General features: G+C 44.1%; 2 protein-coding genes across 5 annotated transcripts in view; both read right to left on the bottom strand.

Moving 5' to 3' along the window:
* Positions 1 to 8,638, bottom strand: part of LRRK1 (leucine rich repeat kinase 1) — a 79,310-nt gene extending 70,672 nt beyond the window's left edge. For 2 of the 4 annotated variants that reach the window (XM_065076714.1, XM_065076715.1), the window contains exons 1-2: positions 8,507 to 8,638; positions 4,854 to 5,069 (exon numbers count right to left, since the gene is read on the bottom strand). In XM_065076714.1, the coding sequence (XP_064932786.1) occupies positions 4,854 to 4,920 (67 nt within the window). In that variant the 5' untranslated portion in view covers positions 4,921 to 5,069; positions 8,507 to 8,638. Of the gene's footprint in view, positions 1 to 3,883; positions 4,059 to 4,853; positions 5,070 to 8,506 lie in introns of those variants that run through there. The other 2 variants (XM_021280767.2, XM_021280768.2) reach the window with 2 other exon arrangements.
* A 1,509-nt stretch (positions 8,639 to 10,147) lies between these two features.
* The window catches only part of ALDH1A3 (aldehyde dehydrogenase 1 family member A3), a 34,638-nt gene continuing 28,404 nt past the window's right edge, over positions 10,148 to 16,381 (bottom strand). The window contains exons 11-13 of the mRNA XM_065076717.1: positions 15,353 to 15,510; positions 14,086 to 14,160; positions 10,148 to 12,735 (exon numbers count right to left, since the gene is read on the bottom strand). Coding sequence (XP_064932789.1) covers positions 12,663 to 12,735; positions 14,086 to 14,160; positions 15,353 to 15,510 — 306 coding nt within the window. The 3' untranslated portion in view covers positions 10,148 to 12,662. The remainder of the gene's footprint in view (positions 12,736 to 14,085; positions 14,161 to 15,352; positions 15,511 to 16,381) is intronic.

Raw genomic sequence — 16,381 nt, 5'->3', positions numbered from 1 at the left:
CCTTGTTCCAGCCCTTGAGTTCAAGAGTACACTGGCTCCGATGGTAGTATCAGGTAAAAAACTGGTCCTGCCACTACTAAGACATAAACACTCCTTCATATTCCCTTAACTCTCGAGTGGCACAGCATTCACAAGCCAAATTACCACTTTACACATGCACTAGAACACATTTTCAAAGACAAATGGTTCTTCCAGCTGCCTCTGTTTCAAAATACACAGGACATCTCCTAAGGGTGTGTCTGAGGAACATTGCTTAGTATCCAGACTCTGAAAATCAGTTCAGAGTGTCTGAAATTAGGCACCTAATTGTAAATGCCCCAGCATACATTGGCCTTTTTGGAAATCCAGGCTCAGTTCAGTGCGATGGTTCAACACGCAGCTGTGCTACAGTCTGCCCAGGAGAGCCGGCTTAACCACATGTATTTCTCTGCAGACCAGCCTTCCGCGTTAGCTTTTGGCCCCATGTGAGATTGCACCACTTCTGTATGAAGTGTGTATTTAAATATGTTTAAAAATACAAGCCTATTACCGCTTTACTAGTGGTACTTCCTATTCCTGCCTTGCATTTTCTACTTCTCCTTCTGCAGGGCATTATGCAGTAAGACTAACTCATGTCAGACACCTGTTTTCTTTTTTGCGCCCCCCCTTTTTTTTTCTTATAGGAATACTTTCAATTCGCTGTTTGGACTCAAATTAACTCACAGCTTAACGAGCAGGAAGAAAAACAGAAAATCTTCAAGGCTCATTTAGTCTCAATTATACAGAAGCTCAAGCAACCAGCACACTTTGCTGATCTCTGGTGCTCTGTGCGCTCGCATCACCTCCCAGATGGCCTCCTTGTCACAGCAGGCCCAGGGTAACATTACTGCAGGGTAACACGTGGATGGAAAAAGCAGGAGAGTGGGTGCAAGTACTTTTTCCCTATTACACAGACGGGGCTCAGTCAACGTGCCCCAAACCTCAGCTGTTGGCCCTGGCCCCGTGTGCACAGCTGATGTAAAGATTTTAAGGTTTAAATGGTGATTTCATGAGGAACAAAGTGATATCAGGGGTCCTGCCAATGCAGATTTTCCCTTCCTCCTTTATTCAGTAGGAAAAATTTATAAGCAAAGATGTTCACACAACCAAATGCAAGTTCATGCCCTTCACATTTAAGGCAACAAAATCAACTGGGCAGAACTATGAGGAAACAACAGCAAAGATCTTATCTGGAGGCCACGTACATGCACACCCCGGAGCAGGTGAACTCTGCCTGCTTTTACTGCTGTAAAGTCAGGCTCTTCCTGTAGACTTCTATTTTTTAAGTGGATTTCACACTGCCAGACTGACAGCCTGGAAGGCCCAGGTCACCCAGTAAGTACAAAACAGAGAGAAATGCAAAAGTTTCCATCCCTTCATCCCGTCACCCGCTCAAATCGCTGTCCTACAACAAAGGCCTTGGTCACATTTGGAGATGTCCCATCCTCATGCAAACACTGGATGCACAAAGCAATGCCCCAGGAGAATAAGCCGTTTCATTTGCTATTAGCTAACCCCAAGCTGTCACCACACAACCCATTGTGAAACTTTCCATATAAAATTACACTATCTCCTGAGCAGTCTCTCTTGTTAAAATGACTCTTTAACTATTCCAGTTAAACTTGCGCTGGAGGCTTTTCTGCAGTTCAGGAAGCAGCGGTGCAGGCTGCAGCTTTCCCTCCGAGTCAGTATTGAGCTGGGCCACGGCCCAGGCAGGGTTGTGAAGGTCGTTACCACCATGGGGAACCTCTTTCCGATCAAACACAAAGCCTTGCGAGCTGCAGGGCCACCGCAGCACTTCTGAAGCACAGCTTCAAGCCTCTGGTCCACTCCAAATGCCAGCTTGGGTCATTATATTCTTGTTACTTGTTTGCTGCCCCATTTTAATATTTAGATCCCTTTTCCAGGCATATTGCATGTGTCTATCTGCATGTGCCTGGACAGTGGAAAGTCACGAGCTTACAACAGATTTGCCTAAAAAACAGTTGTGAAGGTTCACTTAGTTAATAACTGTAAAGCTACTATAAAATTTCAAACAACTATCTCTGGCATCGTTGTCCTTAATTATGTAATGCTATATACATTACAACATAACACCCCTTTTCAAAGCTCATTTCTAGATTTAGCAGGAGAGAAGAGACACCCTCTGGTGTGTTTGAAGGATAATCCAATTCCACCTCCGAGACACACACAAGTGGTATAGGAACGCTCTGCGACTTTGAATAAAAATCTCAATAAGAGAGCAATAAGCTCCTTAACAGAAGTACCCTTACATTTCAGAAGACAATGCTTGCTTCCTTACATCTTTGCTGAACTGCCTCCTAGGAACTCGTATGAGAATTAAATCCTAGCTGAAAAATTTCGTAAGATTCAAAGAAATCAAGCAGCCCATGGAAAGGAGATGAATCTCTATTCTATTCTACACATCTATACAGTGACATCTTTGGGCTTCCACCGTATTTCCTATGAGATTAACATTATGTCACCTCTGTATTATGTAGAGCTTTTTAACCAAATCAAAAAAAAACCCAAACCCATGCTTCATGAGAGACTGCAGCCACCCCCATATCTCTCCTTGCTTGCTTTTAATTAGGACAAGATGAACAAAATCTAGGAGAGGGGAAGCAGGGCTTGAGGAAGCAAGGGAGGTTCTGACTGCACTCCAGTGACAAATCCTCTCTGTGGACCAGTGGGTGGTCACGAGCATCATGAAGTCAAGCCCAGCACCGTCCCTGGGGGGCAGATAAGGTCCAGTTCTGAAACACAGCTTGGCTGCTCAAAGGGTCACTGGGCATCCTGCTGGGATCCAGGCAAGATCTCTGCCGCAGCCAAGAGGAACAGCAGACACGAACAGTAAGGTGAGCCCTTCCATCACGTTACATTTGCTGTCTAGAGTCACTGATGCTGCAAACCTACTCTACGCATGAAGACCTGGAAAAATGTACAGCTGTCAGGAAAAAGCCCTGAAAATCTTAAGATTTAAAGACTGCGAGCTTTGTGAGCACTAATGAGATCGCTGGCATTAAAGAAATTAACTGTGATCTCACTCCACTTCCCAGTGGTTCCGATTGAATGGAAGCAGGAGGCTACATCTACATTGTTAATAAATGCGTGTAAACAATAGGTTCAGATGTGGAGGCTGAATGAGTCACTGCGTTCCTGTGCTCAAGATGTGTAACTGGATCCGAATGCAGAACAAGGACCGGCTAACTTAGGGAGTGGACCAGCTAGCTAATGACAATTATTCTTGACAGGACTCAAACAATCCCAAAATAAAAATGAGTTTAAACATGTAAAATATGCTTATAAAAAGCAAATCCACCAGGGCAGTACTGGATCTGAAGCTCTCCTAGGATGCCTTTGCCAGTCTTCCAACACTGCTTATCAAATGAAATAACCCAGACATGTAAGCATAGAAGAGATATACCAGTGAGATTTGTATGCTTCCAGTTAACTAGTCTAACTGAATATATTTACATAAAGTTCTCAGAAGAAAAACTGAACTCACAATGTAGAAAACATACCTTTTTTATTTTTCTCTTCATTATTCACTCATGAACTAATTTATTTACTGCATCTTTAAACAATGATAAAAACTTGTCAAATCACTATTGCAGAACAAAAATTTAACAATTCTTAACACTTGCAAATCATTAGTGCAGATTAAAATTCTTCTCATGGTTTATAGCTTAGTATTCAAGTGAAGATAATTTCTTCCAGAGAGAAACTCAGAGGACAGAATGTAAGAATTCAAAGAATATTCAATAACCAAATGCTCCTCATTATTCTAGAAAAATACAAAGCCAATTAATAAAAGCAAAAACAAACAGAAAAATCAGTACTACAGAAAAAGCAGAATACGTACGGAGAAAGGAAAGAGTCCCCAGAGCTCCCTGTGATGCTGGTGAGAAATGTCTTCAAACAAGATAAGGCGGCCTCTGAATAAACTACCAGGTTTTGCTTCATAGTTGCTGATAAAATCCAAAATAAGGCTGCAAACACATTAGCTTCTACTGAAGCCTGCTTACTCACTACAAAGCGTCAAACACACCTTCATCCCACACTTAAAACGCAGATGCTGCCTCTTAATGAACTGCGTGTTGCAAGGGGGGAATACCGTTATACAATAGCCAGAGAGCTATTTCTTGATGCAGAAACATAACTGGGGGTTGACTCAGAGAAATGTAGCAGCGCCTAGAAGCTGAGGGTTTCAGCATTAAAATTCATCCAAAAATAATTCAGCTGTTCAGAAAAAAATTTAACAGGAAGCAACCTGAAGTATACATCCCTTCTAAAAGGGAAATTTCCACTTATGGATCTATTGCATTACATAAACACAGACCTCCTAATCCAGCCCAACAATAAATCACTGCAAGCCACTGAATCAAAGCTGACAGTAAAACTAGGGCAAGTTAATATCTGATCAGCCTGAGAAACGATGCTCTGATTGTAGCAGCTTTCATACCCTGAATACACACTGTATGAGTGGCTGGGAACACATTTGCATCCACATACTGAAACAGCACAGATCTTGAAAAACATATTTAGGAACTAGTGAGCTGTGATACATATATTGACTAATTCCGTGGGCTTTTGGAGAAAATTGGTCTTCAGAGAAATGCTATTCTTATCACCTGAGTAGTTCAACATCATTTTCCTTGGAAGCAAAATTACTTGTTCTATACTGTAGATTTTCAAAGATTAGGGTTCAAATCACTGAAAGTTCTTTAATATATTTAAATATCATTGAAACTCAGCAACAGCTGGCCACTGAGTTCTCTTAAAACCTTTTGCTCCCAATCTGAACAGGAAAGAAAATAAATCGTCCTATTTACCATTTTGTGGATCCATGTTGCTCTCTCTGCAAACAGTGGATTCCTCAGTTCCCACACACCAGTACATTCTGGGTCACGGTTGTGAAGATCCAACAGACAAACTTTCTGCAGCACTGAAAACTGAATAGCGTTGTCAAAGCTGAATGATCTCTGTCAAGCAAACACAGGAGCTGAGTGACTGCTGGTAAGCACCATCCTGAAGAAACATCTTTTACCCTGTTTAAAAATAAACAGTAAACCAAATTAATCATTCTAGTATAGAAATTGAAAGATGCTTATTGCTCTGCACTCTAACACAACTGTCAAATATTATTTTGCAGAAAGCCACTCACCATCCTATGCAAATATAAATACAATTATTTTCATAATAGCTTTGTTAAGAGCACAATGTGAATTAGCAGAGAAGACTAACAATGTCTCCACTATAGAAAAGATAATGTTCCCAGTTTTTCTCCACCAAAGCTGCTGAATCTTTGGGGAGAGGGTATGGGGGGGTGGGCAGGGATCACAGCTGCAGTTTCAGGTTCTCCACAAGCCGATGTAAAGGCAGAGCATTGAAACCATGCAGTCCAGTTGGAAAAATCCTAAATGCAACCACAAAACCTTTCTCATCCACAAAGATGACTGTGACTCTTGCAAGACTCCACTGTGAGAAACTGAAAAATACTGACGTGGTTACTGAGACAATCCTCTGTAGGAAAGAAAAGAGAGCTACAAGAAACACAGCAGCTCCTGTCCCCTTTCCCCAGTCCTTTTACAGAACTCTGCCACCCAAGAGGCATCAGGCTTCTTCAAACACGTTCAGGGAGGCAAATCAGGCCCTTAGGAGCTCTTAAAGGTTGGCTTGTTCTGAGCTGCCTTGCGTAACAGCCAGCAGAAAACTGCACAGCTCAGTCTCCCAGGGCATTTCCAACTCCTTACCTCTTCAAAGCTGCACACCTGTAATCTCTCTTTCAATGTATCTTCCACAGACGTTAAAACTAGGGGTGAATTTGCAGCATGTGCCCAACCAGCACTCCTTCATTTTCTGCTTTCAGTTTCAGTCAGTGAATGCCTCTGAGATGTAACATGGTACCCCTCACCTTTGACTCTTTATTAATAAAGTTTTCTCATGTCTGGTGCATGATGCTGAAGTTGTGATTGCAGCCTCTAGTTCAGCAAAGCATGGAACCCACCTCCCACTTCTGCCAGCAAGACCCAAGAATATCCCTAACTCTCCCCAAGCAGATTTCACTTCCTGAGTTGGGAATCAAAGGCCAAGGAGAGTATAAAAATATACTGATCCATCTCTACTCTCCAGCAAGCTTTGACCTCCTCCCTCATTATGTAGGGATTTAATCACCAACTGACAGTGTTAAAAATCAGTGCATGCTACATCACTTGTTTCTAGGCAAATATTTGAGTTTTAGGTGTGCTTACAGCAAAACTCAGTTTCTGATGACCCCTCATTTGCAGTGCCTGGCAGCAGGAACCAAAACTCACACCCCAAGCGTTGCGCACACCCCCGCACCCTGCAATCCGGGTGCTGGGTGCTGCCACAGACTGTGGTTTGATTCTTCAGTGTTTTCAGAGGTGGGAAAAATAATTTGGGTGCCATATGGCAAATAGTGACACAGACTGAGTGACCCGGGCCAGGTCATATGCAAGCATGTCCACACACACCCCACAGCCAGACACGTCCTTTGCCACAGGATGGCTACAACTCCAGATGGATGCAGATGCCTGAGCTGCCGAGCATCAATTCCTCCCTAATCTCCCGGGTCAGGCTCTGGCAGCTCTCGCATCCCAATGCAGTACCAGTCAGGGACATGGAAGAGGTTGAATTTGACAGTTTTCACCCGTACAAGGAGGGGAAGCTGTGGGTTGCTGCAGGAGGCTGAGATGGAGAGGTGGTACCTAAGCCTAGATCTGTCCCATGAACCAGTAAACTGGGCCATGCTGCTGTAGGACCGAATTCTGCCCTGGAACATGCTGAGTTCCTACCAGAGTGAGCTTGGCTCCTGGACTGAGCCTCCCTTTGCCACACTGGCAGGCACGGGATCCCACATCTCCACCACTTCACAGGTACAGTACCCCAGGTAGAGGTGTTGGGGAGGCTCTCACACCTCCCAAAAATCGTACAGGTTGTTAACTCTTAACATGGAGTAGATGTGATGCTTCCAGCTGCTGCCTCCCCAGCACCCTCGCTATAAATGCACTGAGCAGCTACAGTAAGAATAAATACTTCCCCATGCATAGACCGACAGATGAGCCCTTTTTAGCAGATGCCAGTTTCTGAGGCACTTCCTTGCCGTATGCCGGGGACACACCACCTGTGCTCACATCGACTGTGCAAGAAACACTGCACGGGGGACAGTGTGGACCACAGAGGCTTGAAAACCAACTCATTCCTGATTTTCAGGTTTCTACTCAGCTTATTCCCCAGGCTGAAACTTTCCTCATATATAGTGAAAGGAAGAAAATTTTCAGGAAAAATAGTAGTGTGGTTTTGATAATCAGTTCCCTTTAACTGCAAGTAGGACACTAAATGTTGTAGCTATGTACATTACTGCCACACAGCACCCATGTTAGCAGTACTTCCATACTTCAGGACTTTATGTATATAATAAAAACTGCCCCTACAGTGCTTCTACCTTAAGCAAGATACACACAAATGTAACACATGCAAATATCATGCTTTAAGTTGATTTAGGGAGAGAGATCTGAAGAAACTCAGTCAGAAGGAGGAGGCCAGGCAGAACACACCTGAATGCTGATTTACATCGTGTTTCACACATTCCCAGTTTCTGTCCCAAGACCTGCTGCTGACAACCCTCACACAGCATCCCAGCACACCGACCACATCCTCTCCGCTTCCCATCCGGACTCACCTCGTGCATCACACCTAAATGCAGCAAGGCATCCACAAACAACACGGTTTGCCCCAGATCGCTTCTCGAGAAATCTGCCAAAACTTCAGTTCTTTGCTCAAACCACCTGCTGTTTCTGAGAAGCTCATCTGGGCCAGACTCTGTGATAGGTGTCACCACGGATCTAGAGAGGCCCACGACACCGTGGGGATGGAAATACGCTGCGGGCTCACCCGCTTGACATGGCACAAGGCGGGTGAAGCCAAACCTGGACCCAACAGGGACACACATCCTTCGTCCCTTGGCGAGCTCCACACAGACAGCGGCAAACCAGCCCCTTTCTCCCCACGCCACAGCTGCTGGCTGAGAAGAAATAAGCCATCACACCCCGACTCGGGGTGTCTCATAAGCCTTTGTAGTCACTTTTCGGGTGTTGCCTGCTTGTCAGCTCAGCCAGGGGGCTGAGGCCGCGCTGGGCCCCCCCTGGGCCGGGGCGGGGAACCCGGAGGGAACCGCTGCCAGCCGAGCCCGCGGCCCCGCTTACATAAAACCGATTTTTCTTTAGGGCGAGTCCCAAGTGTTTCCTCTCCTCGCCGGACCGGGGAGGGCAGCGCCCGCCGCCGCCCGCTGCCCCGCAAAGTTCCTTCCGAACTTTTTTTTTTTAAACAAAAAAGCTTTTCCCTCTCCTCTCTCCACACGAAAAGCCCCGACGTGCCCCAGCAGCCACCACCCCGCCGCCTCCCCTCACGGCGGGGCAGGTGCCCGCGGGGCGGCCAGGCCGAAGCGGCAGCGAAGTCACGGTACCTCCGGCGTCCCGGGGCTGGCGGGGTCCCTGCATCCGCGCCGCCGCCTCCTCCGCCTCCTCCGGCGCCGGCCGCCTGCCCGCCTCGCTCTGCGGCGCGGGAGGCGGAGGGAGGGCGGGAGGAAGGAAAAGGAGCGGGGCAGCCGCACGGCGCCTCCTCCGCCAGCCGGGCCGCTCAGGGCCCGCCCGGCTCCGCGTCCGGCGGGGACGGCTGAGGGTGAGCTCGGCCCCTCGTCCTCATCCCCAGGGCAGAGCTCTCCCGCCACCAGGCCCTGGGCACAGAGCACTGCTGAGGAGGGCACATGGCAGCCGCTCTCCTGGGATCCTTCCCCACCCGGGACGCCCTCACCCATCAGCAACTGGTGTGTCTGCCTGCTCCTACACTGCCTTTAGTGCTTCGGGTTTTCTTCAGGAAAAAAAAAGGCTGTGGGAGTTGCAGGGGCTGTAGTGGGTTTTCTCGTTGGCTTCACCCTCACAAGCACCTGCCATGTAGCTCTCCAGGTGAAGGCATCAACCTGGCTCTGACCGACATGGCACTGTGACCCATCTCCCCTTCTCCACAGGGGCCTGACCTTACCTGTAACAGTTGTTTCCAGATTTCTTTCTTTGAAAGTTGCTTCTACCTCAGATCTGGAGTGAGTTTGCTGCTCTTTGGTTGCCCCCTTCCTTCTGCGGGTGTCAGCCATGCTGTGCTCTGGCTGGCGGATCACTGCTGCCTGCAGCTTTTCCCCATCACCAACCAGTCATGTCCAGGTACCAGGAACCTCTAGCAAGCCTGGTGCTGCTTTATTTTCCTCACCTATTTGGTCTACTAAGAAAACATAATTTCTACACACCTTTTGTTATTCACGATGATTTAATGAATCATATACACTTTATTATTTTTTTAATTTTCTTTCCCAGCCCATACCAAGAAATGAATCTCCAAGGACTGCTTGACGAAGGAAGAAGCCAAATCCATTCATCAAACGGCCGCTGCAGCCTGAGATCTGCCAAGGGGGTTTCTTTGGTGTGACGCTGGAGACATAGAGAGGATGGGTCTTCACTGGTGCTTTTACCTGTGTTCGAGTCCCCATTAATCTGCTTTTAGCTGCAGCCACAGTAGTGTTACCTGCTTTTGGCACCTTTTCCACCTGCTGTCTTTCACACCTCCCAGCTTGGCTCTTACCCAGACCTTTTTACAGGTTTTTTTTTTTAGCGCAATTGTTTGAAAACCCAATAAAATAACCTTTTTCTTTTGTTTTAGTAGAGACTTCCTCTAGCAAGAATTTCGCCATGCCTTCAAGCTATTTTTTTTTCTCTTCTTTTTCCCCCCCAAAATCTCATCCCGCTCTTCGTGGCTTATGTCTCCATTGATTATGTCACTCACAGTAATTCCTTTCTAGCTCCAGCCTTCCACTTTCTAAATTCTCAAACCTTATAAGTGACACTGATAGCAAGTAGAAAATTCAAGGAGTTTGGCTTGGCCTATGTAAGGAGGTGACAGGCAACAGAGCGGATGGATTTATCTTTAGGCACTAATCAGTGTAAATAAAAAAGTATCCAAGTTACTCCTCTGTTAAAATGAGTAAAGTCTATAGAAGTCTCCTGATCCCCCACTTTCCTTTCTCAGCAATATCAATATCTGACATTTAGAAACCATGTTGCAAAGTTAAACATTTATTAGGAAAAAGAACTATTACAAAAAGATACCCATAGTCTAAATATATACATGAGGTTTAAACATAGTGTTTTCATGTACCTTTAGCTATAAAAATACATTAGATTAACTGTATCCTAATTTATAAATATAGTTCTTTATTTTTAAAAAAAGTAGTATAATATTTCATATGAAAGCCTTACTGTGCAACGAAAGAATATATACCCTCTACAGGGTTATTTTAAAGTTAGTGTCTAGTGTTATATAACTTAGAAAATTCAGTGTGTAGAGTCAAACCCTGATTTATACAATAAGAGATACATTGAACTTTTTAAAAACATGGTAAGGGAAAAAGAGTTGAAATATATATAATGCATATAAAACCAGAATAGTAGGATTTGAAGAATTTCAGATTATTTCAGTTTCAACCACTGTTTATAAAAAATTAATACAGAGATACATCAAGATAGCCAGCTTTTTACTGTTTGCCTTTCTTCCCTACTGTCTGACTGCAGCCCTAGAAATCCGTCGAGTAGAAAAAGTAAAATGTTTGAGAAGATGTTTGCACTCTAAGTGTTGTACAAAAATATAAACTTATTTACAATGTTCCCATTTGGCCTTTCGTGGGGAAAGGAGGACACTATCTTCACTGGCTGGGGAGGTTTACCTGTCTCACACGCCCATGGGAGGACAGTTACATGCGACTGTTGGAGGTATGTCATTTAAGAAGTTAAGCTGTGTTGAAGTGCAATTTCAACGTTCACTAATAAGGACATTTAGGCTCATGCAAACTTTTACCTTACTTATCACCACTCACCTTCTTTTCCCCTCAAAAAAAAAATGGTGGAGTCACACAACAGAACTTGTTACTGACAGGGTGTATCTCTGAGGAAAGGAGGGTACCAGTTAAATCCTTGCTGGCATCAGAGAACAGAGGTTGCATTTCTGCTTCAAGCACTGACATCCGAAAAACTCCAGACAGCAATCTTTACCAGTGCTCCATGGAAATGTCTTGATATGCCAGAAGGGACCTCTAGCAATTTGCTGTCAGAGGACAATCCCAGCAAGATCAGCCAAACTTCCTAACACAGGGACACCACTAACTCCCACACACTTACAGCCCCTCTGGACACAGAGCTTCCCATACATTTGCCAGCGGTTCTCCAGCACAGAATCAGGAGGAGGAGGGAAAGTAGTGGACACAAGAACTGAAGACAGCATATGGCTTGTAATTAATCTCACAGTAATGTTTGGGCGTGCAAATTTACTGCAGGAGATACTAAGGCACAAATTTGGTGTGACAGCTGTGGATGCTATTCAGGTAACACGAGCACAATTATTGTGAAGCTGCTGAGACATTTAAGTCCAGCTGTAGCTTATTCCATGGCAACTTGTTTGTACACCCACATCTTCAGCACTTGGTGTGTGCTTGGGAGCACCTGCCTTTTCATACTGTACTTCCAGAAGATTATTTGAAGCTACATGCATACAGGATGAAGAAGCAGTGAGAAGAGCTTGTAAGTTTTACTCTCATAATAACAGCTCTGGCTCAAAAAATGAAGACACATTCACACAGAGAAAGAGAGAGCAGGACAGCTGCTTGCAGCTCTTCTGCTTCCCCCTCCAGAACAGAAGGACCAATGTGGGATGTTTTCTGTGGCCTATCTACCATACTACATGCTTAGCATTCAACTCTGTGTCATCACGGTAAGCACAGTTTATGCAAAAAGCCTCTTGCGAAAAGTGCTGTAGTGAAGGTTTGAGATACAATTGTGACTCATTCATAATCAGAAGGGTTAGCAAGTCAGTAAGTTGCATTTGCAGCACCTGTAATGTGTGCACACTAAAACATCAGGTTCAAAGGACACTTTAACATCCAGCTCTGTTGGGTGAAATACCGGCCCCAAAGGAGTCCTCTAGGAAACTTCCATAAATCTAATTCAGGGCTAGAATCTCACCAATACGGAGAACACGTGTGTCTTTAGAGAGACAAAGATAGCTCTTACAAAGAGAATTTCTTTACAGATTCTTCCATGAAAGCTTGCCCTCCCTTCCCAAATGCCAGCTGCAGTCTCCACACAAACTCCAACTTCAGCCAAGTTGTATCAGCCCTTCCACTCAAGTCCATTTATGCCAAGTGAAACCCATCGGTCTCTGAAGAGGTGTTTAACAGTCCATGCTAATGGTACCAGAAGTCTCTCTAACATGCCATCAATATCCACGTCCTTCAGGGGCACAGTTTGAAAGCAGATGTCCTGCAACCACTGTGACCAACCAGCATTTTAGTCACAGGTGGCAGACAGGTGGACTTGTACAGTGCCAGTGTGTGCCACTCCAGGAGGGTCCGTTAAATCAGTTTTTGAAGAGCCAGTTGACAAAATGGAGTCCAGTAGATTCAGTGTTTCCATAGGAATGAAGTCAGGTGTTTCCATTTCCTGCCTACCCCTCCCCTCCCCCTTGCTCTGAACACGTCCCCCATGTGTCACATTCAGAGTGTCAGCATTTTAGGCCTTCTGTTTTCATGAACTCTTCTGGGAAAGTTTAATGGTGACTGTTTTCACTTCAGTATATTCTGCCAAAGCGTATTCACCACTGGAAAAGAAGAGAGAAGAGGGAAAGGGACAAACAGTTGTAGCATGTGAATGTGTACTTCCCTAAGATAAAGGATTTCTATACAATTGTGTTTTAGCTGCTGTAGATGACATCAGGCCATTAAAAACAGACCTGAACTAGGTTACAGCAGCTATCAATTTGGCCCACCACTTCAAATACTTACTAAGTACATGCGCATAAGTACACACAACTACACCCTGTTGTAAAAGAAACATGGAATGGTTTTGGTCACAGTAACCCACAAGATGATGCCTTGTGACTCTCTGCCTAGTGAAAACTGAGAACCCCTTGAAGAAACATCAACATTAATGAGTGTCTAAGCACTGATAACTCTGTTTAACTTATTTTTCACAGAAAGTAACCCTCTGTCTACAAGATATCATATAATCAAGAGGGCACAGTTGCTCCAGAAACACATAGTGATGACAGACCCCACCACTGCGTTATGTCTTGGTTGGTGGAAACTGGCTCCATTCCCATGCCTCGTCCAAGGGATAAACCCCTTTAATTAGCCAGGCAGTCAGGCAAAGTGAACCATAAGGTCCCAATACATGTGTCCCATTTGAGGATTCATTCGTTTACTGTGCTTAGCAAGTGAGGTATCTGAATGTCTCAGAGCAGCAGATGCACCAGAATAGCTACTGGAAATGGTTCCTGGAAATAAATCTGTCTTTTGAAAGAAAATGTGCATTAGATTCCTCTGAAAGGTCTTCTAAATGGTGTAGTAAAACCCACCTCTCTCCTATACATGAAGAAAATTAAGGTTTAAGTCAATTTCTCAGCTCTACGTCTAAATTACAGAGCAATCTTGATATAAAAATTTCTGCATTAGTAACTAATGAGAGCTGGAATGTCTGGTAACCGGGTGCAAAAGGTCAGGCTGGGGAAAAGGGACAGAGGATCTTGCCATCACTTAGTAGGAAGCTTGGAACATGGGAGGTAGAATGATCTTGAAGACCATTCTTTGTTCTAGTTCCAACATTGGAAAGTGGGAGATGGGAAGAGGTCCAACCAGCAGCAATGATACAGCAGTCAAGGGAGGCCCAGATACCACCATATAAAGGTGGAGGATGTTTGGAGTGGATAGCAGTGTCCTCAGTCAAGGTTCCATAATTCTCCCTTGATCTAAAAATCTACATTGGTGAGGAAAAATGCTTGCAAGTGGAATTAACTAGAGTTAAGAGCTTATAAAACAGATTAAGGCACTCCTGAAGACACTCGCTTACGGTCTCACATCTGACAGTTTGAAAGCAAATTCAACAATATTTTCACAGTCACAATTGTTGCATTCACCAACTACGTATAAACAAGATATTGAGCAAAACTTACAGTTCTCTACCGTTGCCTGACATTTTAAAGCCACCAAAAGGAGCCTGTGCATAGAGGGCATTGTAACAGTTGATCCTACAATAAAAACATCCATTGTAAAAGGACAATTCAATACCAAGGAGAAGCAAGATGATGACAACAACAATACAAAAAAGGCTGAAGTCTCTCAGTTTTCTCTTTCTACAGCTTATTCTCTTGAAAAATCAGATTTTATCAATAAAATCTTATTTTGCTACAGAAACAGAAAACATTTGGCTGGTACTCATTCTGACCCACATCTCACTTCATAGTCTCTAGTGGCTAAGACATTCATGCTTGAGCTGCAATTTATGCCATAATCAGAGCTGTGCTTAAAATAAACAGTCCAGCCTATTCCCTAGCTTAACAAAGCACATTCTGAAGTGAACGCGTTTACTCAGCAAGCTGTCTAAGCATCCACATGCAGGCCCCACCATCCACTTCCATCTATAGAAAATGTTGGGCTGCATTAGACAATTGTGTCGCAGTAAATCGAAAGCGCTAGCCCCATTTCTGTGACCGCTAGGTAGGAAAAGCTAATGCAGATAGTTCCTCAGCATCTCATTAAGATCAAATGACTGAAGAGAGCCTGGTACATGTTGGTGCTGAAGGACTGACCCTTCACATATGTACAGGACATGGATCCTCGAAAGCCCACATCCCATTTTTATCTAAAGATTACTCAGAGGCAGGCTCTTCTGGCACCAGCTCTTGAAATCAGTCCTGTGTATGCATCCAAATCAGACACCAGATCAAATTCTTATCTTTAGTAGGAAAAAAAAAAATCATGATTCCATCTTTAAAATGTTTCTAGTATAAAACAAGGTATTAATATTGTGTAAGCAAAAATAGCTACTTGTCTTTCCAACAGTGGTGTGATGCCATCTACTGTCCATACTGATGTGTGCATCTAAGATTCCATCTGATGCTACCTAGGGATCATAAGAATGACTTTTTTCTATATACAGGATTTTGTCTGGTGGAATTTACTACAACTACTACACTTTCAGAGTTTTCCAGACGAAGGACTACATCGATTGAATGAACAAGCAGCCATTTCCCACCAGACTGCCTGGGTCTCACCACCTTATTTTGAAGAATGGATGTTGCTTCTGAAGAGAATATCAAGAACTAAGCAGACTACTAATACATCTTACCTCCAGCACTTACACATGATTCCAAATCATACATCCCTCTCCCCTCCCAGGAAACAAAATCCCAGCCCATGCTCTGGTCCCACTCTGCTTACCAGACAGTTCCTGATTGCAAAGCAGAAGCCAGTGTTAATGCTCTGTCCAAATTCTTGGTGAACACTGCAGCTGTAAGTCCATACTCAGTACTGTTGGCTCTTTTTATGACCTCTTCTATACTCTTGAACTTCATAATTGGCTGAACTGGCCCAAAAATCTGTATGTATCAGTTAAACATTAGTACAAGAAAGCCTTTGCTAATCATGGTAATTTTGAAGTAATCAGAATCAGGTGCTTTTTGGATGCTTTATTTAAAATGTCACATCTTAACCTTCCAGATGTCACTGACAGAGTTAAACTGACTTCAAAGGAAGTACAGTAATGTGCTATAATGTACGCTAAGATCCGACAGCTAACAGATCATCTGTACCAATCAAAATAAGCAGAGTTGGATCTGGACAAGTTTCAAATGATTCATCCTCACTCCATTTACAACTCTCCGTTTGGACTCAACGAGCATACTCAAGAAGTAATTAATATATTTCAAGCATTGCAAGTTTTCTTCCTTGGTTTTCACTTCAATTGCATCATTGCACGCAGTTTATTTGTGTGCAGTACCTTTACCACATATATGTTTGACCACAAACTTGGCTTCCCAGGTTGCCAGTATAAGGTAGCAGGGATACACAATATTATACAGCCCAGTTTCTGGGAAGGGGTCTCTCATCAAGCACAGAATCAAAGGTGGGGGCCTTTTTCTGGCCTGCATGGTCTTACAGTACAATAACCCCCCCGTGAAGGTGAGATACAGTCTCACTTGTGCCACCCTGATGGCCAGATGAAGCAGTTTGCCTGGCCTTGAGGCTCATTAAAGTGTTTCTAAATTTCTTCATTTTGGAAGATCCAGGTATTTAACTGGAGCTTTGATCCCAGGCAAAGGATGAATGTGCATTTGCAACAAAACTGTAAATGAATGAACCAGGATAAGCTTCACGAATCATGACTTGGGATTTGGAGTCAGTTCATTAAAAAAAGGCCTGTCATGGGATTTTCAGCTCTTATTCCCCTCTATTTTTAGAGTGTAACTC

Source organism: Columba livia, chromosome 11, assembly GCF_036013475.1.
Source record: "Columba livia isolate bColLiv1 breed racing homer chromosome 11, bColLiv1.pat.W.v2, whole genome shotgun sequence".
NCBI lineage: Eukaryota > Metazoa > Chordata > Aves > Columbiformes > Columbidae > Columba > Columba livia.
This window is presented reverse-complemented; position numbering and strand designations above follow the sequence as displayed.